Source organism: Capra hircus, chromosome 15, assembly GCF_001704415.2.
Source record: "Capra hircus breed San Clemente chromosome 15, ASM170441v1, whole genome shotgun sequence".
In the NCBI taxonomy this organism is placed as follows: Eukaryota; Metazoa; Chordata; class Mammalia; order Artiodactyla; family Bovidae; genus Capra; species Capra hircus.
The window spans coordinates 254,739-282,468 of record NC_030822.1 but is presented as its reverse complement, the minus strand read 5'-3'; the positions used below and the strand labels follow the sequence as shown (position 1 = coordinate 282,468).

The following is a 27,730-nucleotide window of genomic DNA, read 5'->3' as shown; positions in this document are numbered from 1 at the left end:
GAGTTGGTGATAGACAAGGAAGCCTGGTGTGTTGCAGTCTATGGGGTCCCAAAGAGTCAGACGCAACTGAGCAACTGAACTGAACTGAGCTGAAGCTAATAAACTCAGCTGGCGAAAAACAAAAGTGACAGGCTAAATAGATACATCTGCTTCAAGACGTAGCTAATTAATTCTGTGGCCTGAGAGGTTTTGTTTTCTACCTGTTTGAAGACAGAGAACTAGAATACATGTCCATAAAACTCATTTATTTGAGAATTGAAATGTCTTTATAGACCATTTAGTCCAACCTAATAGGTGCACAGATAAGGAGGCTGAAACCAAGAGGGGGCTATGACTTGCCCAAGATCACAGTGAGTTCCTGACTGAATCAGGTCTACTGGGCAGATCTCTGAACCCCAGACCTGGGCCTTTTACTCACTAACCTTCTGGAGATCTTGACCAGTCCTGAGATTCCATGACTATGACTCAGCGGTTCTGTAATTCCAAGGCAAAGCACAACAATGGCGGTGCTTCCGACGGCCTTGTACAGAAGAGCATGACCTAGGCTGAAGTATCAGCTAAACCATCTTTAGGTTTCACTTCAGAACCTCAGCTACGCCATCATGAGCTCAAGAGCTGCACACAGTCCTGTGTTCCTGGTCTTTCCTCCAGACATCACTATGCCCGAATTTCAGTCAGCGGATGCCACAGGCTCAACCTACGACTCGAGCATGCCCTTTCCAAAATTGCTCGCTACAAGAATGAAAGTCTTAGGGGTGAGTAAGATTTCCCCCATGTAAATTCCACACAGGGTATGTTAGAGGCTTAATGTTTGTTAGCCCCCAAATTTATATCTGAAATCCTAATCTTAATGTGATGGTATTTGGAGACGGGATTTTCGGGAGGTCGTTTCGTTAGTTTCCACTGGTGGAGCCTGCATGAATGGGGGATTAGAGCCCTTGGAAGGGGAGGCCAGAAAGCCAGAAAGCCAGCTAGCCAGCAGCACTCTGCGACCTGGCAGAGGACCTCCTTCAGAACCCAACCAGGCCGGGAATCAGAGCTCAGACTTTGGGTCTTCAGAACTATGAGGAATAAATTTCTGCTGTTTGTAAGCCACTCAGTCTATGGTACAGAAGCCTGAACTAAGACAGTGGGTAAGAAGAGAAGGGGGAAATATATATATATATATATATATATATATATATACATACATACATACAGTAGAACGATGTTTATTAAATCTGTTTTACTGAAGTGTAGTTTATTTACAAAGTTGTGCTAATTTCTGCTGTGCAGCAGTGATTCAGCCATATATACATTCTTTTCCGTACCCTCTTCTAGTATGATTTATCACAGGGTACTGAATACAGTTTCCTATGCTACAGAGTAGGACCTTGTTGTCTATTCATAATAGTTTGCACCTGCGACCCTAAACTCCCAGTCCAACCCTGCCCCCGCCTCCCCTCCCCTCTGGAAACCACAGGTCTGTTCCCTAGGTCTCTGAGTGTTTCTGTTTCATTGATAAGTTCATGTAAGTCATATTGTAGATTCCGCATCTAAATGATATCGTATGGTATTTGTCTTTCTCTTTCTGACTTACTTCTCTCAGTGATAATCTCTAGGCCCATCAGCGTTGCTGCAAATGAGACTGTTTCATTCCATTTATAGCTAAAGGACATTCCACTGTGCATAGAAACCACGGTGGTGGTGGTTTAGTCGCTCAGTCATGTTCGACTCTTGAGACCCCAAGGATGGTAGCCCCCCAGGCTCCTCTGTCCATAGGATTCTCCAGGCAAGAATACTGGAGTGGGTTGCCATTTCCTTCTCCAGGGGATCTTCCTGACCCAGGGACTGAACCCGGGTCTCCTGCATTGCAGGCAAATTCTTTACCAACTGAGCTATAAGAGAAGACCTAAATCTTCTCTATTTATCTGTTGGTAAAACATTTGGGTTGCTTCTATGTCTTGCCTACTGAAAGCAGTGCCACTATGAACATTGCAAGGGCTTTCCTCGCATCTCAGCTGGTAAAGAATCTGCCTGCAATGCAGGAGATCCCGGTTCGATTCCTGAGTTGGGAAGATCCCCTGGAGAAGGGATAGGCGACCCATTCCAGTATTCTTGGGCTTCCCTGGTGGCTCAGCTGGTAAAGAATCCGCCTGTGTGTGGGAGACCTGGGTTCAATCCCTGGGTTGGGAAGATCCCCTGGAGAAGGGAATGGCTACCCACTCCAGTCTTCTGGCCTGGAGAATCCCATGGAGCATATAGTCCATGGGGTCAAAAAGAGTCAGACATGACTGAGCAATTTTCACTTTTCAAGAACACTGCAGCACATGTATCGTTTTGAATTACAGTTTTGTGTGGATATATGCTCACGAATTGGATTTCTGGATCATATGACAATACCATTTTTAGCTTTTTAACGAACCTCCAGTTTTCCACTCCCCTCAACAGTGTGGGAAGGTTTCCTTGTATCCGCAGCCTCTCCAGCATGTATTTTTCTATATATTTTTAATGATGGTCATTGTGACCAGTGTGAGGTGGTGCCTCCTTGTAGCTTTTCATTTCTTAGTAACGAGTAATGCTGAGCATCTTCCCACGTGACTGTTGACCATCTGTGTCTTTTTTGGAGAAATCCCTATCTATATTCTGCACGTTTTTTGATTGGGCTGGCTTTTTTGTTATTGTTGCGTTGTATGAGCTATTTGTATGTTTTGAAAATTAAGCCTTTGTTAGCTGCATCGTTTGCAAATATTCCTCCCATTCTTTAGGTTGTCCTTTTGTTTGCTTTATGGTTGGTGACACCATGTTTCAAGGTAGGAGCCAGTTCCAAAGTTTATGTTCGTTCAATTCAGGAGATGTGTATCACTTCTATATCAATCCTGTGTAAGATTCTATGGTATGTAAGAATTAAAGATTTTAAAATTAAAAAAAATAAATAAATAAAAAAATTAAAAAAAAAAAAAGATTCTATGGAAAGGAAAACACTAAATGAATAAGCCAAGATCCCTGGACTCTTTAAAGTCACACAGTAAAAATCCCCAAACTGACTACCTGTACGATTTTTTTTCTAGTCAAGTTCAGAAAAAAGAAAGGAAGGAGAAAATTGAATGGAAGTCAACACACTAAATTCTATATCTCAGGTGGTTCAGTTCCACAGTTTCATATTTTCCCAATGAAAAATCAAAATTCAGTCTGAAAACAATGATATGGTATTTGTGTATGTGGAAATTTTTTGCAGAAAATCTCCTTAATACTGTAAGTCTTCATCTATCCATCCATCTGTCCACTTCATCAACATTAATTATCAATTATTGAGCAATCTTCTCTTCAGACAATGTGGTGACTCAGGTATATTTGAGGCTATGAAAGTGCAAGCGTTAGTAGCTCAGCTGTGTCTGACTCTTTGCGACTCCGTAGACTATAGCCCACCAGGCTCCTCCGTCCGTGCAATTCTCTGGGAAAGAACACTGGAGTGGCCACTTCCTTCTTCAGGAGATCTTCCCTCTAAGAATTTAGCTCAGGTCTCCTGCACTGCAGGCAGGTTCTTTACCATCTGAACCACTAGGGAAGCCGTTTGAGGCTATAATATTGCCCAAATCTTAGAAAATATCCTTTCAATATCCTCAGAAAATAGAAATAGAAAATAGAATAGAAAATAGAAATACATCAATTTTTTTTTTCAGGAAAAATAAAGAGATTAGTACATAAACATGATCCACCGACATGAGGAATGGGGCCATCAGTCTAAACTGCATTAGCACCTATTCAAATGTAATGACTTCCAAACTTCTGCTGAAGAGTGAAAATTATTTCTGAAATACACGTTATTAAACTACATGCAGGAAACTATGTTTAACATTATAGGGCCTATAAAGACACACACAGTCTAGTTTCTCTCACTGAGGAGAGAAAATGAATAATTTAAAAAGAAGAGAATGAAAATGTTAATAACTGCATTTCAATGCAGCATTTACTGAAAGTGATAAATGGTGTTGGTGGTGGGGCAGGAGAACCCAGAGGGGAAACAGTTACTTCCAGCTAAGGGGATGAGACAGCATCATGGCAAATCTGAACACAGAAGAAGTGGTGCAATTTTAGAAAGCAGAGAGGAGGGAGGTAGAATATTCTAGATGAAGAAAGCATAATGGGCAAAAGTTCAAGGTGGCACAGCTTTCATGAATGGCAAAGGAGAGCTGGAAGGAAAAAAGCCAGGCTTAAAAGACGTGAGAGGATTGAAAAAGGACAAAGTAAGAAACAACCAGGATGGATAAGTAAAGTGTGGTACATCCACCCAGTGGAATATCACTCAGCAGAAAAGGCAACGAGCCATCAAGCCACGAAGGGACGAGGAGGCCCCAAAGCACACACTGCTGAGCAAAGGAAGCCAGCTTGCAGAGGCCACCAGCTATCACGTGATGCCAACTATACGCCATCCTGGAAAAGCACAACTACACAGACGAAGCCGTCAGGGGCTGCCAGGAAACGAGGAGAGCAGGGCAGGATGAAGAGGTGGAGAACGGGGGATTTTCAGGGCAGGAAAAACCACTGCGTACAACAGACAAGGGTGGACACACGACATCATACATTCCCCAAAAGCCCTGGAGCACAACTCAGACCCTGAAGCCCAGTCTAGAGAACGGTCTCTGGTGGACAGTCACGTGTCGATGTTGGTTCATCAGCTTTAACAAGACCGCCATCCGGTGGGAGACGTCGCTATTTGGGTAGGAGGTGAAGGAAGGGGATAGGGCGATATACGGAAACTCTCTGCATTTTCCACTCAATTTTTCTGTAATTCTAAAACTACTTTTAAAAATAAAGCTTACTCTTTTAAATTAAATGGTGAACATGGTAAATTTTATATGTACCTTTTACCATGGTGTTAAAAAAGTACAAAAAAATAAATACTAAGTGGTGAGGAGAAGTAACCAGGAAAGCAATTTGGAGACCTAATTTCCAGGAACCCTGTAAACCATCCTTACTCAGATTTTATAGCATAGATAAGTATTAATATTTTCCAGTCTGTAAAATCAATAAAATACCCTAAGGAGCTTTATAAAATACATACCTTGTTCTAGAACTACCTAATTACAGTTTTGAGGGGGTGGGGGCAGGAGACCATTTTCAACACTTCTCTGAATGAATTTGATGACTGCTGTGTTTCAAACAATACTGAGAAAAGTAATGGGATTGGGCTTCTCTTTGACACTGTCAAACAGGGAAAATGGATGCTGGTGCCGAAAGGCCAGTGAGAGAACAATATTAATAGTCTAGATGAATGGTAGCAGCCACTGAGCTGAACTTACTCCCCAAATATCACGCTTTCCTACTGTAGGGGCCGTGACTGCCCGAGAACATTTAGGCCCTGAGAAGGAGAAGGCGATGTGTGCCTGCTGGAAGAGCTCACGACAAGGAAGGAAGAGAGAAGGGGATCAACTTTCCAGCCACGGATGGAGACAAGCTGAGAGTATTCGTGCATACTCACTGACACATGGGAGGGACTTGGCGTGCGTGAAACAGGGGCCCCAACATTGCTGACGACGGGGAAAAGGGAAGAGCAAAAGCCAAATATTTATGATTTTGAAAACAGAAGGAAGAGGAAAGCTTGGTTACTTTCTGATTGCAGGAGGTCAAGGGACATTCGAAGAGCTGAAGATGACTTTAAGCTTCAGAAAAAGATGACACTAAAAACAAAGAGAGGGAAGAAAGAAGAAAAGGTTCAAAGGGAGAAAAGGGAACTTGGTTCTGGCATATGGAACGCAAGGTGGTAGCGGGAGACGCAAGCGGCGGTGCTCGACGAGAGCTGAGCATGAGTCTGGAGGCGAGGAAGATGGTACCATTTGCAACGCACCTTTTCAGACAGTGCTTGCTATGGAAGTAGGGGCGCTCAGTGTCTGAGGAGGTGGACGGGGAATAAATGGAGACCGAAGACGCAGACTCACATATTGTATGCCTTCTAATCAGCATTCTCACCAACCCAAACACATTCTCACCACTACTACTTGGTGTTGTCGGTAAGTTCGGTTCAGTTCAGTCGCTCAGTCGTGTGCGACTCTTTGCGACCCCATGAATCGCAGCACACCAGGCCTCCCTGTCCATCACCAACGCCCGGAGTTCACTCAGACTCACGTCCACTGAGTCCGTGATGCCATCCAGCCGTCTCATCCTCTGTCGTCCCCTTCTCTTCCTGCCCCCAATCCCTCCCAGCATCAGAGTCTTTTCCAGTGAGTCAGCTCTTCGCATGAGGTGGCCAAAGTACTGGAGTTTCAGCTTTAGCATCATTCCCTCCAAAGAAATCCCAGGGCGGATATCCTTCAGAATGGACTGGTTGTATCCCCTTGCAGTCCAAGGGACTCTCAAGAGTCTTCTCCAACACCTCAATTCAAAAGCATCAATTCTTCGGCACTCAGCCTTCTTCACAGTCCAACTCTCACATCCATACATGGCCACTGGAAAAACTATAGCCTTGACTAGATGGACCTTTGTCGGCAAAGTAATGTCTCTGTTGTAGAGCATCACAAATGTGGGGCAGAGAGAAAAAAAATAAAAAAATGTAGAAAAGATGGGGGTGCTCTGAGCCCCGGGAGATGATGGTACCTCCACAGTCTCAGAGGACTGGTCATCAGCAGAAGGGTTTTCTGACTGTCCACTACTTGAGGCCAGACTGGTGTGGTGACTTATTAGTGTTTTACTGGAGTGTAATTAGCTTCCCAGGCGACTCAGTGGTAAAGAATCTGCCTGCCGATGGAGGAGACATGGGCGGGGCTGATCTCCTGGAGCAGGAAACGGCGTTTTACTCCAGTGTTCTTGCCTGGAAAATCCCATGGACAGAGGAATCTGGCAGGCTACAGTCCATGGGCTCACAAATAGTGGGACGCAGCTCCGCAAGTAAGCACCCACGCATAACTGTTTTACAAGGATGTGTTAATTTCTGCTGTGCAACATAACGTCATGAATCAGCCATATGCATACGTGTATCCCCTCCCTCCTGAGTCTTCCTCCTTTTCCACTCACCTAGGTCATCACTGAGCAGCTAAGCTCACTGTGCTATGGTGATTTAGAATCAGGTGTTTTTCAGACTCTATCACTTACATGACAAAGCCTTTGAGGTCTCTCCCCCGGCTTTACTGAGACACAGTTGACATATAACATTGTGTAAATTTAAGGTGCACAGTGCGATGATTTGATACACAGACGTATCGCAAAACGTCCAGACAGTAAGGTTAGTTACCACGCCTTCGCCTCATACAATTTGTGGGGATGGTGGCGAGAACGTTAAAGCTTGGCTCTCATAGCAACTTTTAAGTCCACAATACTGTCCTGCTACCTACGGTCACTGTGCTGGACCCTCGATCCCCAGAACTTAAAACCAAACATTTGTTCCCTTTGACAAACATCTCCCATTTCCCCTGCCCCCCAGTCCCTAGCAATCACCATCCTACTCTCCGTTCCTATGAGTTTGATGTTTTTTAAAAATAATTTCATTTATCTTTGGCTGTGCTGGGTCCTCATTGCCGGGCGGGCTTTCCTCCAGCTGCGGCGAGCAAGGGCTGCTCTGTAGTCGTGGCGAGCAGGGTTCAGCAGCTGCAGCTCGGTAGCTGTGGTTTCCCGGCTCTAGAGGACAGCATCAATAGTTGTGGCGCGGGCTCAGATCGTCCTCGGCACGTGGGATCTTCCTGGACCTGGGATCAGACCTGCGTCTTCTTCGTTGGCGGGCGAATTCCTCACCACTGAGCCACCAGGGAAACCCCGAGTTTGAAGTTTTTAGATTCAGCATATAGAGGGCATAATGCGGTATCTGCCTTTTCTTTTGACTTACTTCTGTTAGCATAATGCCCACAAGATCCATCCATGTTGTTGTAAAAGCAGGACTTCTGTTTGTGATTGAATGATATTCGTGTGTGTGCGTGTGTGTGTCTTTATCCACGCATCTGCCAATGAACCTTTAGGCTGTCTCTGTCTTGCCTATTGTGAATAATGTTGCGGTTAACCTGAGAGTATAGATAGCTCTTTGAGACAGTGATTGCATTTCCTCTGTGCATACACCCAGGAGTGGAATTGCCGGGTCACACAGCAGGACTATTTTTCACTTTCTGGGGACTCTCCATCCTGTCTGCCGCAGCGATACATCCCCACCCGCAGTGCGCGAGGCCTCCCCCTTCTCAACGTGCGCTCTAGCGACTGCTCCCTTGTCTCTTGTGACCGCCATCCTAACAGGTGTGAAGTGATGTCTATCTGTTCTCTATTTGCTTTTCCCTGATGCTTGGAGAGCTTAAGACACGACTTCTCAGTCTCACCTGGACAGTCTATTTAGTAAGTACAGGACATGACCTGAGAGTCCGCACTTCTAATTCCCAGGTGATCCTAATGTTCCCAACCCATGGACTACCTTTTCAGGAGCAGGGAATTCGATCGTTTTACTCTCATCAATCACTGGACAGAGGGGTCAAGAAAATATCTGTAGAAGCTTCTACTGTCCTCATAAAGAAGTGTCTACTATACTTCCCCGATTTATAAACGGGGGCAATTTCCTTTCAAGCAGAAGGAGATCTCCTGAACTCTCACACAGGAAGCCCACCACGCCGATCGCTTCTCACCAGGACGCTCTCCTCTGTTTGCAGGCTGTCCAGATCCTGTTTGGAGTGATGAACTTTTCTTTTGGAATTGTTCTCCTTTTCACCTTGGAAGATCCATACCCAAGGTTTCCCTTTATATTTATTTCAGGATATCCATTCTGGAGCTCCGTTTTGGTGAGTATAAGTCAGTCAAATTCAATTTGGAGTCATGCCAACAGGGACATTAAGGAGTTCTTAGTGATGAAATGAGCTACGCTGAGTTGCATGATATGGTTTGAAAAATTAAAATAAAATCCACCTCTGTTGAAATGATTTCCCCAATTCATCAGTTACTTGCATTCCATCACTGGGTCTTGAGGTTCCTTCGGGAATATTTGCTTGGGTCTTGACACTATTCGTCCACTTATCCATTCAAAATGAATTACTATTATAAGTCAGATATGGAAGACCCCTGGTGTAGGAAATGGCAACCCATTTCAGTATTTTTGCCTGGAAAATCCCATGGACGGAGGAGCCTGGGGGGCCACAGTCCATAGAGTCACAAAAAGTTGGACACGACTAAGCAACTTCACTTTCACTATGGAAAACAGCATAGAGGTTTCACAAAAAATTATGAAAAATAGATAGATTTATGATCCAGAAATCCCACCTCTAGGAATATACCCAAAGGAAATAAAAGCAGTTGGTCAAAAGCACGTCTATGTTCATAGCAGCAACGATTACAACAGGCAAGTCATGGTACAACCCACATGTCCATCAGCGCACAAACGAAGAGGCTGTGCTGCCCCACACACAGAAACACCACTCAGTCTTGTTCGTGAGGAAATGAGGACATCTTGCCACCTGTGACAACGCGCACGAACGTTGAGGGCATTACGCCAATTGAAACGCCAGACAGAGAAAGACAAGTGCCAGATGCCCTTGCTGATATGTGGGCTCCAGGAAAGCGGTCGGGGGATGGGCAGAGGCGAGCAGGGAGCCGAGCGAATCTGCTCTGAAGGCCCACACTTCCCGTATGAGACATAAAAGTGCCAGAAATGCGACGCACAGCATCAGGACCACGGTTAGCACTGCCACATGATACACGGGAAAAAGTTTAAGAGGGTGGATCCTACGAGTTCTCACCACAAGGAACTTTTTTTCTTCTTTGCTTTCTCTGTTCCTTTATTTGATACTTACACGAGATTATGAGTGGATGGTAACTAAACTTATTGGGGTAATCTTTTCATGATACATGTCAGTCAAATCATTAGGTTCTATACCCTAAACTGATACAGTGCTATAATTCAATTATATCTCAATAAAACTGGGTGGGGGAGGGGGCAAAGGAAAAGAATAACACATGAGCCCTTCCTTCAAAGGGCTCCCACATCTAGCAAGAAAGAAAACATGGAAACAGGTCATTTCAAAGTAGTTGATAGATATCACAGAGGCATAGAAAGTGCTTATATAAGCAGAGATGAAAGATCAAGTTACCCTTTAGAGAAGTGAAGAAGCAGCTAGGACTTCTCAGCTGTCCCTCTGAGCTGCACAGCAGCATTTAATCACATTCAAGAAGCATTATTTTAGCACTTATTCTAGTATCAGAAAACTGGCAGCGTCTGGGGATTCTGAGAAACGGCAGCCCCTGGTCTCTAGGTCTCAGCTGAGTAGTGACTGTCAGTCGCTCAGTCGTGTCCCACTCTTTGCGACCCCGTGGACGGTAGCCTGCCAGGCTCCTCTGTCCATGGAAGTCTCCAGGCAAGAACACTGGAGCGGTGCTGCCATTTCCTCCTCCAGGGAATCGTCCCTGCCCAGGGATTGAACCTGGGTCTCCTACGTCTCCCGCATCTCCTGCCTTGGCAGGCAGCTAAGTAGAGTGTCAGACAATTATCATCTGGTGTGATGGGTGATGATAAAGGGCATACAAGCTGCTGCTGCTGCTGCTAAGTTGCTTCAGTTGTGTCCGACTCTGTGCAACCCCATAGACGGCAGCCCACCAGGCTCCCCCGTCCCTGGGATTCTCCAGGCAAGAACACTGGAGTGGGTTGCCATTTCCTTCTCCAGTGCAGGAAAGTGAAAAGTGAAAGCAAGGTCGCTCAGTCATGTCCGACTCTGTGTGACCCCATGGACTGCAGCCTACCAGGCTCCTCTGTCCATGGATTTTCCAGGCAAGAGTACTGGAGTGGGGTGCCATTGCCTTCTCCACACACTAGCTGACTCTGCAGAACAGAGGGCACGTTCTCCAGAGACATCTGCAGCTTGACTAACTGTTCAAGGACGAGCGGTTAACCTGGTGGGAAGGAAACGAGTGGGGGTGTTTGGGCATTAGGGGCACTGCTGCCTTGCTGCGTACCAAGGAAGAACCACCGGCAGAGGCTTAAGCTACAGGAGAACCGAGGCCAGCCCAGACAGCGGGAGCGGCGGGACGGAGCTGAAGGCGCTCCAGTCCACGGGACGAGAATTTTAAAACAGATATGTTGAGATCAGATTGATAAGAACAATACACAGCGTGACTCACCTCCATGGAAATTACCAGGATTTTTCCGGAATTTCCAGTGTATCAGCTGCAACTCCATCTATGTTCTCATCTAAGAGAACACGCTGGACGCAAACGGGTATGAAGGAGGTTTCTTGGAAGAATGGTGGAATCCAATCTTGTTGGCTGTAAACTGATTTGACACTAGTCTCTCGTGGTATCAGAGCTGAGTCCACAATAGCTGTGAAAGGAAGACAGATGAGAAAGCAAAAAAAGCCCGTAAGGTTAAAAAAATCTCTCATGTTCAAATAGTTAGAACCGGATTTCACCCACTATACATTCAGGACAATCATGGAAGGCATCAGCCCTTCTCACTGCCTTGGGGACTGTGTGAACCAGGAAGGAGGGATGCAAAAGAAACGGGCAGCGGTCTGTTAGCCACGAGAATTCTTTAAAGCAGCTCAATGTGTCTGTCACTAAGATATGTATTCTTTTAACAGTTCGTTAATTCTGGAGCCTTTCTAGTTGCCCTGGAAAGAAAAACCACAGAAACTCTGGTGAGTTATATATCCCCTTTTCTAAAGAATTTTAACTTTAAATCATTCCAGCCTTGCAAACGAATTTGGAAAATCCTTAAGCCACTATAATTCCACAAACGGCCAAGTACTGACACCGATCAATGATGTTTACTTCTTTTTTCACAGAATCATAAAACACGAGTGCCATTTCTAGGGCATCCAGTTAAATTCTTAGACACTGAGGCTGAATAAATGACTTGCCCACGTTACTCAGTCATATGGGGTGGGGGACAGGTTTCAATGTTCCGGTAACTTCCTCATCCATTTTCTGTAATTCAACCTTGTAAGCAGAATCTCAAAATAAATAATACAGTGTTAATGAATGCCAACTTTTAATTTACAACTAAGTTATAAAGTAGAGTATTTTTACTTTTCCCAAAGAAGCAAAGACGTGAGATATTAAATCATAGGCCAATCAATTATTTTCAGCAAAGGACATCACCTGTGGGCTTGTAGTTTTAGAAGGAAACAAAAATTGCAAAGAAATACAAGGTTTCATTAAACAGTCATAAAGTGGAAATGTCGACAGGCCGCGACGTTTAGTGGCGCATGGGAAGGCAAGGTGATGCGGCTGCCCCCTAACCGTTAGCTCCTCTTTTGTCCGCTGTGGGCTGCTTCCCGCAATTAAATGGGGGGCAACTTAGGTACGGCTTTGCGGGGGTGGAAGGGTTATGGCCAGTTCACTGGACCCCCTCCTTTCTGTGGACGAGGGCCTGAAGCCCACAGAGGCCAAGCGCCGGCGCCGGGGCCGCAGGCCGCCCGGGGCCGCTCAGCCTGCGCGCCTCCCGTCCGCGGCTCTGTCCGCGCTGCGCTGCCACCGCGTCGGGTCTCACTGTCTTTCAGGTGACGCTGAGCCGGATAATGAGCGCGCTGAGCGCCCTGGCCGCCGCGGCGGGCATCTTCCTCCTCGTCATCGGCTTCCTCATAGACCGAGACTTCTTGTGCGGCTACGCGGGGGAAGTTAGTGAGTGCTACGCGGTCACCACCCTCTTCATTGTAAGTGGGCTGCTCTTTCAGGGCGGGGAGAAACGCGTTTACTCAGGAAGGTTTATTAGCACCCGATTGAAAGCAAAGCAAAGTCGCTCAGTCGTGTCCAACTCGTTGCGACCCCATGGACTGCAGCCTACCAGGCTCCTCCGTCCATGGGGTTTTCCAGGCAAGACTACCGGAGTGGGTTGCCATTTATTAGCATCACCTAAAAAACACTGCAGACGCGGGTACTGTGTTTTATTCTCAAACATCTTACCGAAATCACAGTATCTGATAGACTGTTACGGCAGGCACTGTGAAATAGAGAAATGAACGCATTATAACCCCCACTTTTAGGAATTCACAGATAAGGAGATAAAACAAGCATGCCAGTAAATAAAACCCAAAGGTAAAGTGAGACATTAAAAGAAAAGGGTACAGATAGCAATGTGCTGACAGTTCAGTCCCGGATGCGCGCAGTCACATACGGATACTTTTATGGAACTGTACTTTTATGGAACTGGTCTTAATATTTAGACTGGACTTCTGATAAAACACGGTAGATAGAAAACAGGCATTTATCTCTGCTCTTTCCAAAATACCACTGAAGTTAGTGTGAAGAAACGGAAAAAAATCCGAATCTACACGGAGAAAAAAATAGTGAGACCCCAAAATTGCTGAGAAAGCTGGAAAAGGGAGATCCTAATAAAAGTAAAATATTTCATATGGCACATTCTAAGAAACACTGAGTGTCTGTATGTATAAGGACTATAGAAAGCAAGGCCAAAGAGAAGAAAAGAGAGAGACTGCTTCTTGTAATTGTTAATTGAGCTATTTGAATCAAACCTTCTCTGAAAACAAAGAAAAATGCTACATTTAAAAAAACCACTTCAAAAACACAGCAGAGCTGAAGAGTCACTGGAGCTCCTAGATCAATTTTTACACAGAAGCCTAATCTAAAAATCTATCAGCGAGATGCCAAAGACCAACACAGCTGCTTCTCCTCGAGGCCTTTTCCAGTGTTGTCTAGTTGGCATCCGGTCGCCAGCCTAAGCTTAGGGCAGGAGAAAGAGGCCACAGCCCAGACTCCACTCCAAGTGGGAAGACTTAGAAAAGATCTCCACATTGAGATTAAGGACCTGGGTCCTTGAGCGGTTACTGTACTCTTCAGGTAAGGGCAGAAAGGCATACAAAATCCTCTGCCCCATAACAGCAGAGAGAACTTACTGAACCGAATGAAGAAAGAAAGAAATCTCCTTGAGAAACTGTGGCCCTGTACCAGATCCCCTGACAGTGTCCTCCCACCCTGCACCCCGACCAGGACGTGAACTGTTGGTTAAAATAAACTGGGTGACTCCTGCACTGTTGCTGCGAATGCAGACTGGTGTGGTCACTACGGGGAGCCTGGCAGCTCAGAGGTAGAGAACCCACCTCCAGCGCAGGAGGCACAGAGACGCAGCTTCCCCCTGGGTCGGGAAGGTCCCCCGGGGAAGGAAATGGCAACCCACTCCAGCGTGCTCGCCTGGAGGGTCCCATGAACAGAGGAGCCTGGAGGGTTAGAGTCCGTGGGGTCCCGAAGAGTCAGGCACAGCTGAGCATGCCCGGGCTCGTGTACATGAAGCGTCTTTACCCGCTCACCTGCTGTGGACATTCGAGTTGCTCCCGTGTCTCGCCTGCTGCATACACTGCTGCGGTGAACCCTGGGGTGCGTGTCTTTTGAATTTCGGTTTTGTCTGTTAATATGCCCAGGACCGGGATCCCGGGATCATATGGTAACTCTGGTTCCGGTTTCTTAAGGAACCTTCACACTGTTTTCCGTCGTGGATGCAACGATTTACGTTCTCACCAACAGAAAACCACTACGTCCTGATTATGGCAGTTTTGTGATAAGTTCTGAAAAGGGAGCTCCAAGTTCTCAAGCTTGTTTTTCTTTTTCTGAATTGTTCTAGCTGCTGTGGGCCTCTGCATTTCCACATGAATTTAGGCTCATCCAGTCAGTTTTGGGGAAAAGAAAAGCCAGTTGGAATTTTTATAGGTATTACATTGAATCTGTAGACCAGTATCGACACCTTAATATACGAAGTTGTTTGATCCATGAACCTCTTCATTTGATTAGTTCTTTAATTTCTTTGTCAATGACTTAACAGTTTTCAGTATACAAGCCTGCACTTCTTTTGTTAAATTTATTCCTATCTTATTCTTTTTTTATGCTATTACAAAATTAGCGTTTCCCAGGTGGCACAACCCACCTGCCAACGCAGGAGACTTAAGAGACATGTCTTCAACCTCTGGGTCAGCAAGGTCCCCTGGAGGAGGGCATGGCAACCCACTCTCATATTCTTGCCTGGAGAATTTGATGGGCAGAGGAGCCTGGGAGCTTATAGCCCATGGGGTCACAAAGAGCTGGACACCACTGAAGCGATTTAGCACACGTACATGAGCAAATGGAATTGCTTTCTAAATTCTATTTTTGTGATATTCATTGCTACTGTGTGGAAATACAGTTGACCTTTATATTAATGGACTATATACTCTCACTCTAACTTATCATTTGTAATAGTTCTTGGAGGATTCTTTACGTTATTTTATATACAAGAACATGAGTTCAGTTCAGTTCAGTTTAGTCGCTCAGTCGTGTCCGACTCTTTGTGACCCCATGAACTGTAGCATGCCAGGCCTCTAGTCCATCACCAGCTCTCAGAGTCCACCCAAACCCATGTTCATTGAGTCGGTGATGCCATCCAGCCATCTCATCCTCTGTCGTCCCCTTCTCCTCCTGCCCTCAATCTTTCCCAGCATCAGGGTCTTTTCCAATGAGTCAGCTCTTTGCATCAGGTGGCCCAAGTATTGGAGTTTCAGCTTCAACATCAGTCCTTCCAATGAACACCCAGGACTGATCTCCTTTAGGATGGACTGGTTGGATCTCCTTGCAGTCCAAGGGACTCTCAAGAGTCTTCTCCAACACCACAGTTCAAAAGCATCAATTCTTCAGCACTCAGCTTTCTTTCTAGTCCAACTCTCACATCCGTACATGACCACTGGAAAAACCATAGCCTTGACTAGACTGACATTTGTTGGCAAAATAATGTCTCTGCTTTTTAATATGCTATCTAGGTTGGTCATAACTTTCCTTCCAAGGAGTAAGTGTCTTTTAATTTCATGGCTGTAATCACCATCTGCAGTGATTTTGGAGCCCCCCAAATAAAGTCAGCCACTGTTTCCCCATCTATTTGCCATGAAGTGATGGGACCAGATGCCATGATCTTAGTTTTCTGAATGTTGAGCTTTAAGCCAGCTTTTTCACTCTCTTCTTTCACTTTCATCAAAAGGCTCTTTAGCTCCTCTTCACTTTCTGCCATAAGGGTGGTGTCATCTTATGCAAATTCAGATAGTTTTCCTTTTCTTCGAATATGGATGCTTTCCTTTCTTTTTCTGTTCAACTGCCCCGGCTAGAACATCCAGCGCAATGTTGAACTGAAGTTGCAAGAGCAGACAGACATCCTTATTTTTCTTCTGTACTTTCAGAGAAAACATCTAGTCTTTCACCCTCAAGTAGCACGTTGTCTGAGAACTTTTTTCTGGTTGAGGACATTCTCTCCTCTTTCTACTATGTTGAATATTTTTATAATGGGTAATAAATTAGTTACATGCTTTTTCTCAATTTACCTATTGAGATGATCGTGTGGTTTTGTCCTTTATTCTATTAATATGGTATATTGCATCGATTTTTTTATCCTAAATAAACCTTAGATTCTTGAGATAAATTTACTGACAACATCATTGCTTCACAAATCTCTGCTTGGTCATTGTGCATAATCCTTTTTAAATGTTGTTGGATTCAGTTTCCTAGTATCTTGTTAAAAGGTTTTTGCATCTGTATTTCTAAAAGATACTGGTCTATAGCTGTCCTTTTTTGTGTGATGCCTTTGATTCTGTGTCTGGTTAAAACTGGCCTTACAGAATGAGCTGGGAAATATTCTCTGCTCTTATATTTTGGTGGGGGGGGGCAGAGATTTGTGAAGCAATGATGGTGTCAGTAAACATTTGGAAGAATTCACCAACAAAGTCTCCTGGCCTTGGGCTTTTCTCTGTAGAAGTTATATAATTACTTGTTATAGATATATTCAGATGTTCTATCTCTTCTTGGGTTAATTTCAGTAGCTTGTGTCTTTTTAGGAGTTTGTCTCTTATGCCAATAGCAATTTTCAAAGATTACCTTGGTGGTCCCATGTGTGTAGGACTGTCTACCAACAACCGAGAACTCTGAGCTAGTATAGCGGGGAGCGGGCCTAGAAATTGAGCACATTGCCGCCAGCAGTGTCTGTCACTCTGAGCCGGGCGGGGGGTGGGGGTAGTTTGTTTCAATCATCTTGAGTGGAAGCAATTTACTTGGTAAATCGAGGCACTTGCACCCGCTGTCTGCAAGCTGTCCTGTCTTTTGGACCATTTACTTCTGGAGAAATGCTAGAAGAGCAGAGCTTGAGGCCAGGAAAGGTGTGTGTGTGTGTGGCTGGGCGGGGGGCGGCGGGGGGGGGTTGTTAGCAAGGTCTACGAACAAGGCTCATGTGTATTCTTTCTCTGATGAAGTTTCTGAAGTAACCAAGCTCCTGCCTAAGGAGGCAAAGAATGATAAATAGCTGTCAAAGGAAAGCAGTCTATATCAGAGGGGAAAAGTGACAAATTTATTGCATCATCCATGTTCTCAGAATGGGAATCAAATCCATTGAAATACTGACTGAAATATAACACAGAGTTAATTTCCAAGGACTCAGCCAATGATTAACTGGAAAGTAAGAAGTTTGAGGGATAGTGACAGCCTTGGAAAATCCACCCCTCCCTGCGGACAAAAGGAATCAGCCGCCTCTGACAGGTGGGATTTGTCAAAAAGAATCTATCCCACAGCAAATTTCTTATGCATAAATAAAACTAAAAAAAAAATTCTTCTAATATTTTAAGGAGGAATCCAAGACAGTTGTTTCTAGAAGGGCTATTGCTCAAAGAGACCTTTCACTCATTAGTCCCCGTGGCTGGATAAGGATGAGAAAACCTGAAATAACTCCTGCCCTGTGACCTATTCTTACACACGCAGAGAAACACAGATAGGAGGCAGATGGGCAGACGGGATGGCTAGTGGCAAAGCTTGGGCAGACCTTCACAGAGGAAAAAAATGAGAACAAATCTGAGAGATAATGAAAAAGGGCTCTGGGAGACCAGCGACGTGGACAAATAAATAAACCCTGCTCGATGAAAAGTGCTATGCTCGCCTCACCAGCAAGGACAGTCAAACCCTGGACAGGGAAGCTCACGGGGGTCCAGGGACAGCCACCAGGCGAGTCACAGGACCATAATGGCGAGGGGTCTGGCCTGGCTCCTTCGAAGATTACCAGCAAAATCTATGACAATTAACAGCTTAATTTGTTACATTTGTTAAGCAGAGGAGAGCACAGAGTCTCAGGCCCAACAGGCAAGAACAGAAAAGGGCACAAGAGGGTTTCATCAGCTGAGTCAGCCGTGGGGCGGTTTCCGGGACAGGACAGGAAACGGTTAGACTTGCAAAGCAGAAGAGTCGCAGGCACAGACGACAATCTTATTTTCGGAAAACATGAATTAACATAAAATTACCATTAAAGCAGTTCTCCATGGGTTTATCTTGAATAAAATAATGAGGCTCTGAAAAGCCTTAAGTTAAAAGCTTGAATTTAGGCAGTAGCCTTTCATACCAGACTGTGGTGCACTTTAACTATTTGCTGAGTCATTTTTCCAAATTAAGTTTTCTTTTCATTTCTCAACTCTCAGCAATCATAACTAAAACTAAAACTAAATAAATAAATAAAGATTTTAATAATTACGAAAAAGGAAAAACTGAAGCAACTGAATGGACGGCTAACTTTCCAAAAGCATCAGGAAAAGAAGGAGACAGAACAATATCTTCACTGTGCTGAATAAAGTAACTGCCAACCTATAACCTATCGTTATCCATTAAAATGTCTCACCTGAGGGTGAGATGAAGAGTTTTTAGAGATACAAAGATTGAGTTTGCCCCCTGTACACCGCCACTAAAGGAATAACGAAGGAGGAATTCCAAACAGAAGGAGAGGCCGGCGCAGTGAGGCGCAGCAGCAGCACCAGAAGATCAACGGATAGAGTGGACACGCGGACACGCCCAGGTGAGCGCTGCTGGTATGACGCAGTGGTGATAGTAATAATATGCACTGGACTCGATGACGCATTCAACATGCCAGACAACACTGACATGCAAGCAGAAACGGGGAGTGATTCTGTCGGCCTACAGTTTGATAGGGCTCCCTCGGGGCTCAGACGGTAGAGAATCTGCCTGCAGTGCAGGAGACTGGGGTTCAGTCCCGGGTGGGGAAGGTCCCCTGGAAAGGGAACGGCAACCCACTCCAGTACTCTTTTTTTTCTTTAAGGATTATAATATGGAGTCATTTATTGACTGATAATATAATATTAAATTAAAAATCAAATTATAAAATAATAGATCAGCACAATCTCATTTTCGTAGAAAGAACAGCTATGTATGCAGATAGCTTGATCTAGCTGTTAATAGTGGCAGGATTATGGATGATTTTATTTCCTTTGCAATTCTTCATATTTTCTGAACTTTAAAAAGAATAACATTCATTAGATCCATTATTTTCTGACTTACACATGATTTCCATTTTGAAAAAAATCAAAAAGAAGTTAAAACAACTTTTTCTGTCATAAAACCTCACTTGAACAACAGGATTCACTTAGACAATATCAGAAACAACCTGACTTTCTCATTCAAGTGGGCTTCTAAAAAAATGATCATGAGGATACCTTTATTTCTGTGCAAAATTTATTATTTCATTTTAATGTCCATAATTACCCATTAGTCTTCTCACTCCCCTGATTCAAAGTCCTTCTCAGGATATGGAGACCAGAACAGACTCTAATTTCTTAGTCTATCCCTTTTAGCTGAAGACCAAGAAAGTATAAAAATAAAATTAAAAGATAATGGATTTCTGAATGTAAGACAATGTCAGTGACTGGTACATTTTAAGTACCTTCCTCACATTGAAGCAAGGTTGTAAAAGTGAAATTTCTCCCAATAAAACACTAAAATATTGCCAAAATTCTAAAAGTTTATCCACTTTAAACAAATACTTTCAATGGCCTTATAGGTTACAAAACTATAATTGGACATTTTAAGATTAGCTTAAAATTTTCACTTTCAAAAGACATTACTTTATACAAATAAGACATTTACAGATGATAATAGCTACAGAACAACAGACTCCTGGATATCTTAAAAGGTAAATATAATTGCACTTACTTTATAAAATAATTTGCATTCTTGTGGGGAAATAGAAAATATATTTGTATATAAATTCCTTTTCCCAACTAAGTATAATGCAACTCTCTAAGTTTCATTAAGAGTCTTAAGTTTAAAATAAACTTAAGTTTAACTCAAGTTTAAAATAAAATAAGTCTTCAGTTTAAAATAAAATTTAAAAAGAGAGAGGAAAAAACAGGGCAAATACGGTACGTGGCTGCCTGTCTCTCGGTAATACTCATTGTGGTGTTCCTTCCAGTTTCGATCCACGGACACAAAGGCCTCAGCACCATATTAAGAAATCACACTTCAGCTCAATTCTGTGACCTATAAAGTGTGACAGGCCTGGGAGAACTGGTACACCGTTATTCCTTTTCAGGAAAAGCCTGGCAGAATAGTTGATCCCCTTTGTGCCTCGGAACCATAATCATGCATCAGAAGCCATTTACAACACTAACTGCCGTGAGGGCGTGTGCTGCACAGCTGGGCTCTACACGCTCTTTGGAAGCTCAGAAAGTTCAAGGATGTCTGATCAATCTTCATTTCAGATCTAGTAGCATAAAAGCCAGGTTTCCAAGTAGGATTTCCACGAATTAGAGAAGTGTGACACTGTAGCGCCATCGATGATTCTGTGATCAGCTGACCAGCTCACGTTCATTATCTGGGCCTTACGGCCTTCCCCTTTCTCGTTAAGGTGGGGAAGGGCCTTGATTGTTCCCAGGGCCCCAGTTACCACTTCAGGTGGAAGCATCACTGGTTTGGCGGGCACCACCAATTGATCCAATGTTGGGAAGAGTGAACGTTCCTCCTAGGAGGTCACTGGTGCTGAGCTGGCCCGCAGAGCCCAGTTTCTGGAGGCGGCTCAGTTCAGTCGTGATCTCAAATATGGAGCAGATCTGAACGTTTTTCACACTGGATACAGTCAAGCCCTGCTCTGTGTCCATCGCTATTCCAATGTTATGAGAAGCCTTGTATGTTATGTTCTGGCAGTTTTCATCCACAGAAGCATTAGGAATAGGAAACTGTAGTAGTCCCAAGGAAGCAGCTTTTAAGAAGAAGGGCATAAAGGAAAGCTTAATTCCACGAGCAAAAGCAATGGGTTTTAATTCTTCCCATAGCTTAACCAGTTCAGTAAGGTCAACCTCATCACAATACCCAAAATGAGGTGTCTTCAGGGCCGCAGACATGGTCTTGACCATTGATCCGTGAAAGCCTTTCATGGGTTCGGTTCTGTCTTTGCCTGTGGGCACTGGAGGCTGCGATATTGGAATAGGAATAGTTCTGTCTTTCGGTTTTGGTGGAGGCGGCGTCATTTCAGCTTTTGGTGAAGGAGGTAGTGTAGCTCCTGTTAGCTTTTCCAGGTAGTTGAGAATATCTTCTTTAAGTATTCCGCCATCTCTTCCCGAGCCAATAACTTCACTCAGCTTAATACTGGTTTCCATCGCAAGGCAAAGAACTGCAGGAGTCGCCGCTGTTTTCTGGCCCTTCATCTCTTGGTGTGTGTGTTCATCATGGGACACAGCAGGGCTTTCAATAACATCTTCTTCTGAATCTTTTAAAGCTTCCGTTTCTGTGTCTCCTAATGGCTTTCCCACATAGGCAGTATCATCTAGATTAAAACACAGCTTCTTATGACTCCATCATAATGACCAGTGATAGTATCAGAAGCTTTATCACTTTGAACTTCACAGATGCTATCAAGCTGAGACCCTGTATCTCCTTCTTTTACGTACCATTCTTGAACAGTTGCTTCTCTAATCCGTTCTCCAGTGTCTGAGAGTTTGAACTGAACAACCTGTCCCTGGAGAGCAGCAGTTGTTTCCAGCCACTGATGTAGATGACTGTACTTGAATGGAGGATAACCAAAGAAACACACATATTTTGGCTTCAAAACATGAACATTACCACATGTGTGAAAGTAGCGGACACAAGTAGGCTGTCAAATGAGTGAAGTCCATCAGGCAGAGAAAGACAGATGTTGCATGATGCCACTTATCTGCAGAAACAGCTGCCCCGCCGTCCAGCTCCAGGTCCTCAGCACACGCGCTGCAGCCACCTTACGCCGGAAAATCCCACTCCAGTATTCTCGCCTGCAGAATTCCATGGACAGGGGAGTCTGGTGGGCTACAGTTCATGGGGTGCAAACAGTCAGACACGACTGAGCGAGTAACACTTTAGCTTTACCAGAGAAGAAGGTAAAGCTTTGAAGAACTTGAGACGTTGGTAAGTTTTAATTATTGAAAGTGAAAGTGTTAGTCACTCAGTTCGACTGTCCATCTCTATAACCCCACGGACTGTAGCCGCCAGGCTTCTCTGTCCATGGAATTCTCCAGGCAAGAATACTGGAGTGGGCAGCCACTCTCTTCTCCAAAGGGATCTTCCCCACCCGGGGATCAAACCAGGTCTCCTGCCTTGCAGGCGGATTCTTTACCTTCTGAGCCTCCAGGGAAGCCCTGTGGCTGCACAGTGACCCTCAATACTGCAGAGAGGGATTGCTTCTACGTTACCCCTTTCTAGGCCTGTCCCACCTGCCCTGTGTCCTGCGCCGTCCGCAGAGATTGCAGAGCACGCTTGTGCCTGTGTATCAGTTTTGTGTCTTGCAACTTCATGGAATTTGTTTATTAGTTTTAATAATTTTTGGTGGATTATTTATCAACAAACAAAAGTTAAGTGCATTCTAAACACTAATAACAAACTATCAGAAAGAAAAATTAATGAACCCAGTCCCATTTGAAATTACATCAAAAAAGAAAATACACAGGAATTAATTTAACCAAGGAAGTGAAAGATTGGCATACTGGAAAATATGATATTGAATAAAGAAAATAAAGAAGACACGAAGAAATGGAAAGATACCCTCTGCTCATGGATTAAAGGAGTTAATATTATTAAAATGTCCATACTACCCAAAGCAATCAGCAGCCGATGCAATCCCTACCAAAACGCCAGTGGCATTTTTCACAAATATAGAAGGAAAAAAAAACCACTAAAATTTGTATGGAAGCACGATATACCACAAATAGCTAAAGTAATCTTGAGAAATAAAAAGCAGAAGATATTGCACTTCCTGATTTCAAAGCATATTACAAAGCTACAGTCATCAAAACAGTACAGTATTGGCCTGAAAACAGAAAGAAGGACCGGTGGGACAGAATAGAAGGCCCACAAATAAACCCACACAGACACGGTCAGTCAGCTTATGACAGAGGAGCCAAGAGTATAAAATGAGGAAAGGACAATCTCTCCAATAAGTGGTGCTGGGAAAACCCAGGCAGCCACATGCAAAAGGATAAAACTGGGCCACTATCTTTTACACCACACACGAAAATAAACTCAAATTGATTAAAGACGTGAATGTGAGACCTAAAACCGTAAAACTCCTAGAGGAAGACATAGGAGGTAAGCTCCTTGACATTGGTCCTGGCAATGATTTTTTGAATTTGACACCAAAGGCAAAGGTGAAAAAAACAAAATTAAAAAGTGGAACTACTAATATCAACCTGAAAAGCTTCTGTACGGCAAGGGAAACCATCAAGAAGATAAAAAGTGAACCTATAGAATAGGAGAAAGTATCTGCAAACAATACATCTAATATGAGTCTAAGATCCAAAATAAATTCTAAAAACCATGCAAATCAACAGCAAAATAAATCCAATTAAAAAATGGGCAGAGGGTCTGAATAGAAGTTTTTATGAAGGATACAAAAGGCCAATAGATGCAAGAACAGATGCCCAACATCACGAATCATCAGGGAAACGCAAATCAAAACCACAGTGAGATGCCATCTCACACCTGCCAGAATGGTTACTGTCAAAAGGCGAGAAATGACAAATGTCGGCTAGAATGTAGAGAAAAGGGAACCCCTGTGTACTGTCAGTAGAAAAGAAAGTTAGTGTCATCACTATGGAGAACAGGATGGAGGCGGCTAAAAAAATTAAAAATAGAACTATAATATGATCTAGCAAATCCACTCTGGCATTTAATCCAAAGCAGACTGCAACGCAGCTGAAATATGTGTCCCCCCATGTTCACTGCAGGAAGAGTTACAAGTGCCAAGGCATGGGAACAAACTAGCTGCCCACTGACGGATGGGCACTAAAGAAATGAGAGGCACACACACACACACACAGACACACACAGGAACATTGCTGCCCACTGACGGAAAATATGAGATACACACACACACAGACACACAGACACACAGGAACATTAGTCAGTTATAAAAAAGAAATCTTACCATTTGCAACAAAATGGGTAGACCTTGAAGAAATTATGCTAAGGGACATAAGTCAGATATTGAAAGATAAATATTGTATGACATCACTTATACGTGGAATCTAAAAAATCCAAACTTATGGGAACAGAATAGAATGGTGGTTACCAGGGGCTGGCAGTGGGTGATTTGAGGAGATGTTAGTCAAAGGGTTTAAACTTCCATTTACAAGACGAATAAGGTCTGAAGACCTAACATGTGGCTTAGCGTTACTGTAAACACTACTGTATCACAGACTTCAGTGTCATTAGGAGATTCGACTGTGAATGTTCTCATCATAAAAAAGAAAAGATAATTACATGACGTGATAGAAGTGTTGACTGATGAACACCATGGTGGTAATTATACTGTAACATATGAATGTATTATATCAACATGCTGTACACCTTCAAGTTACACAATGTTACATGTCACACATCTCAGTTTTTTTAAAAAGAAAGTGAAAATGCCAGGCACAGAATGGGAGGTGATCTCCTCAATACATGTAACTGATAGAGGACCCACATCCAGAATATATAAGCATTCCTGAAAATCCACAATAAAAAGACTGAAAAATAAAAGTAAGGCCTGCACGAGCACCTCGCAAAGAAAGGCACACCAATGACTAGTGAGCATCTATCTGTTCAGCATTGTTACTTACCAAAAAATGCAAATTAAAATCACAAGTGAGATACGCTGCACGTACACCAGAAGTGCCTGGATTAAAAGAGCTGGCAGAGTTGAGTGCTGGCCAGAATATGGAGGAACTAGGAGTCAACCACCTGGTAGCTTTTAACAAAATTAAGCATAGACTTATTTACATATCAGCACAACCCAACAATTAACCAAGAAACCAATAGATTTCTGGGGAAATCTATTCGCAGCAATTAAAACCTTGAAACAATTCAAATGTCTGTCGGCAGCAGAGAGGCGCAACCGACTGCGATGCTCACACAGTGGGACAGTGGCGCAGGCAGCAGCGTGGCTGAAGCGCAGCCCAGTCTGTGAGCAGATTCAGATGCAGAGGCAGCAGCAGACCCAACCAGCTGTGTCAGCAATCACGAGAGCGGTTCCCCTGGGGGGAGGGGAGTTGACTAGCAGAGGACACGGAGAACGTACTGTGTGGTGGAGTGTATGGTCCTGATCCAGAAATCACAAAAGGGCAAGGAAAACACATTTACGTTAGAGCTCTGCAACGGTAAAAGAACTGGAAGAATATTTTTAAAGCAGGTAACAGCGAAGTTTTAAGGGTTTTATACACAAAGAGAAAATAAAGTGACCAAAAAAGTGAAGAACACAACGGAAGAAATAGACAAAGGTTTATGAGGAAGGACCAAACACGCGGACGTAGCAGCCAGAGACACTCAGAGGGACGCTCACATTCACTAGCCGGGAAATGCCACGCAAACCAACAATGGACGAGGATCTGCATACACTCGACTGGCAAAAACCAGACTTATAAAAGTTGTGACTGGCCAGGAAATGGTGCAACGGATGCTTCTGTGTACTTAAGTAACAGGAATGTGAAATGTTCCTAAGATTCTGGAAAGCAAGGAGACACTCACTTATACGAAAGATGCACCCACCTTAACCCAGAAAGCAGTCCCCACAGCACTGAGTCCCCCACACGTAAGGACCTGTGCGCAAGGACGTTTACTGCAGCATTTTCCAGAACGGTAAACACAAAGAAAAAGACAAAAATCAAACAAAAAGCAGAGAAGAACAGAAGAGGAGAAAGAAGAAACAAACTATTTCCAGTCACTAAAGAATAAAAGAATCATAACTACACCAAGAGGTACTGTCCTCAGTCATGTCAGACTCTTGGCAACCCCATGGACTGTAACCCGCCAGGCTCCACTGTCCATGGGACTTTCCAGGCGAGAATACCGGAGTGGCTTGCTGTGTGTGACCTGAGAACAATTTTTCCGCCTCTAGTCGAAGTGTGCAGACGCAGACAGCTGTAGGAGAGAGCGCCATCCATGCTCATCTTTACAGACCTTCACTAGCAGAACCCAAGTTGTGACCAGCCCCTGGGCTACTAACAGGTGTGTGTCCCTGCAGACACCCTTAGTGGCCAGAGTACAAAATATTTTCAAGGTCTTCAGTGGTAACAAGAAGAACACAAGAAGTTACTATTAGCGTTACATTAAAAGGTGTCTTTTTCTGCATGTTCCTCTTTTCCTTAGCCTGTAGGTTCTTTCCCCTCTTTTGCTTTCCTTTTCTATTTTTGCTCCTTTTTCGTTTCTTAACCTTCTTTCTTTCTCTTTCAACGGCCGCTTTTAAAACATTTCTCTGTATTGCATTTTTATGAAGTGGAATCATATAATTCAGCGTATAATTCAGAAAGTAGATGCGTAACTACCTCTTGCATAACTTCCTCCAGGAAAACAATGATGCTGTTCTATACAGGGCCCTGCTGTGCCTGCTGTGTGAAAACACCCACATCTCCTCACAACCCTCCCGCAGTTTGCTTCCTAAGCGTCAGACACACTTGGGACGTGGAGGTCTCATTTCTCGCCTTATCACTGCTGCCCCATCAGCATGGAGATCACTATGGCCTGAGCATTGCTGTGCTCATACTGTGTCCCTTCATGTTTTCTTCTGTTACAGGGAATTTTGGTTATGTTGATGGCCTTCAGCATCGCTGAATTTCTCATTTCCCTGTCTTTCTCCATCATGAGGGGACCCACTGAGTGTGGTGACTGTGAGGAATGGGACGGAGCAGAGCTGTGAGAATAAAGGCCTGGTATAAAATGTGACTGGGAGGCGAATTGTGCTTGTGAGGAAAAGCCAGCAGGAACACAGACTCTCAAGGCCGGTAATTCCTTGAAGCAAAGGGGAGTGACTCAAAGGAGTTGCTTGGTGGGGGCTGGGGGCGGGGCGGGCAGGGGATGGGGACTGGGAACATTTTGGCTGATAAACCACACCCTGCCTCTTTGCAAGACCATCTCCTCCTCTCCCGAGATCACACAGTCGCCGTGGTGTCACCTCCTTTGCTAGCGGGCCGTTCACTGAACTAAAGGGTGGCAGTGTGGGGCTGGTTGAGGAATGAGCCAGAGCCAGGGTGAGCTGGGTCCAAGGTGCCTCCCGCTGACTTCGAGAGACTCGGCCCGGGGGCTCCTGCTCCATTGCTGTGTGGGAAGATGGGCTGGCTGCAAGAATGGCTAGGAAGCAGTAGGCCACACCGATCGATGTCAGCTACTTATACCCACTGGCAGGAGACGGCAGCAGCCAGCACCGTGTCCAGGCACCACGCCAAGGGCTTCAGGGGCGTGGCTTATTCAACCTCCACCACCCTCCCCACCCCGCAAAAATCTGAGAGGCAGGTTTTATTATTATACTCATTTTGCAGACCCAGTGAAGCTGAAGCATACAGAGGGTAAGTCAAGTGCCCAAGTCACAAAGTTTGCAATGGCAAAGTCATGTATCAACAGGTGATCCAGCTCCAGAGCCCAAAGTCTTACTCTCTAGGCCAAGACACTGACATCTTTTAGGTCGTTGGTCTCAGAAGCTCTTGACACTCTGAAAAAATATTTGATCAGTACAGATTAATACAGGTAATATTTTTACTAAAATAACTATTTAAAAAAATTATTGTGGAGA

General features: G+C 44.3%; 1 protein-coding gene and 1 pseudogene across 1 annotated transcript; one reads left to right on the top strand and one right to left on the bottom strand.

Moving 5' to 3' along the window:
• On the top strand, positions 507–26,878 carry LOC102178292 (membrane-spanning 4-domains subfamily A member 5). The gene is made up of 5 exons (XM_018058937.1): positions 507–755; positions 8,598–8,726; positions 11,511–11,567; positions 12,432–12,584; positions 26,738–26,878. Exons 1-5 carry the CDS (start codon positions 603–605, stop codon positions 26,858–26,860), a joined length of 615 nt encoding a protein of 204 aa, XP_017914426.1. The 5' UTR covers positions 507–602; the 3' UTR covers positions 26,861–26,878.
• On the bottom strand, positions 20,415–26,104 carry LOC106502929 (annotated as a pseudogene).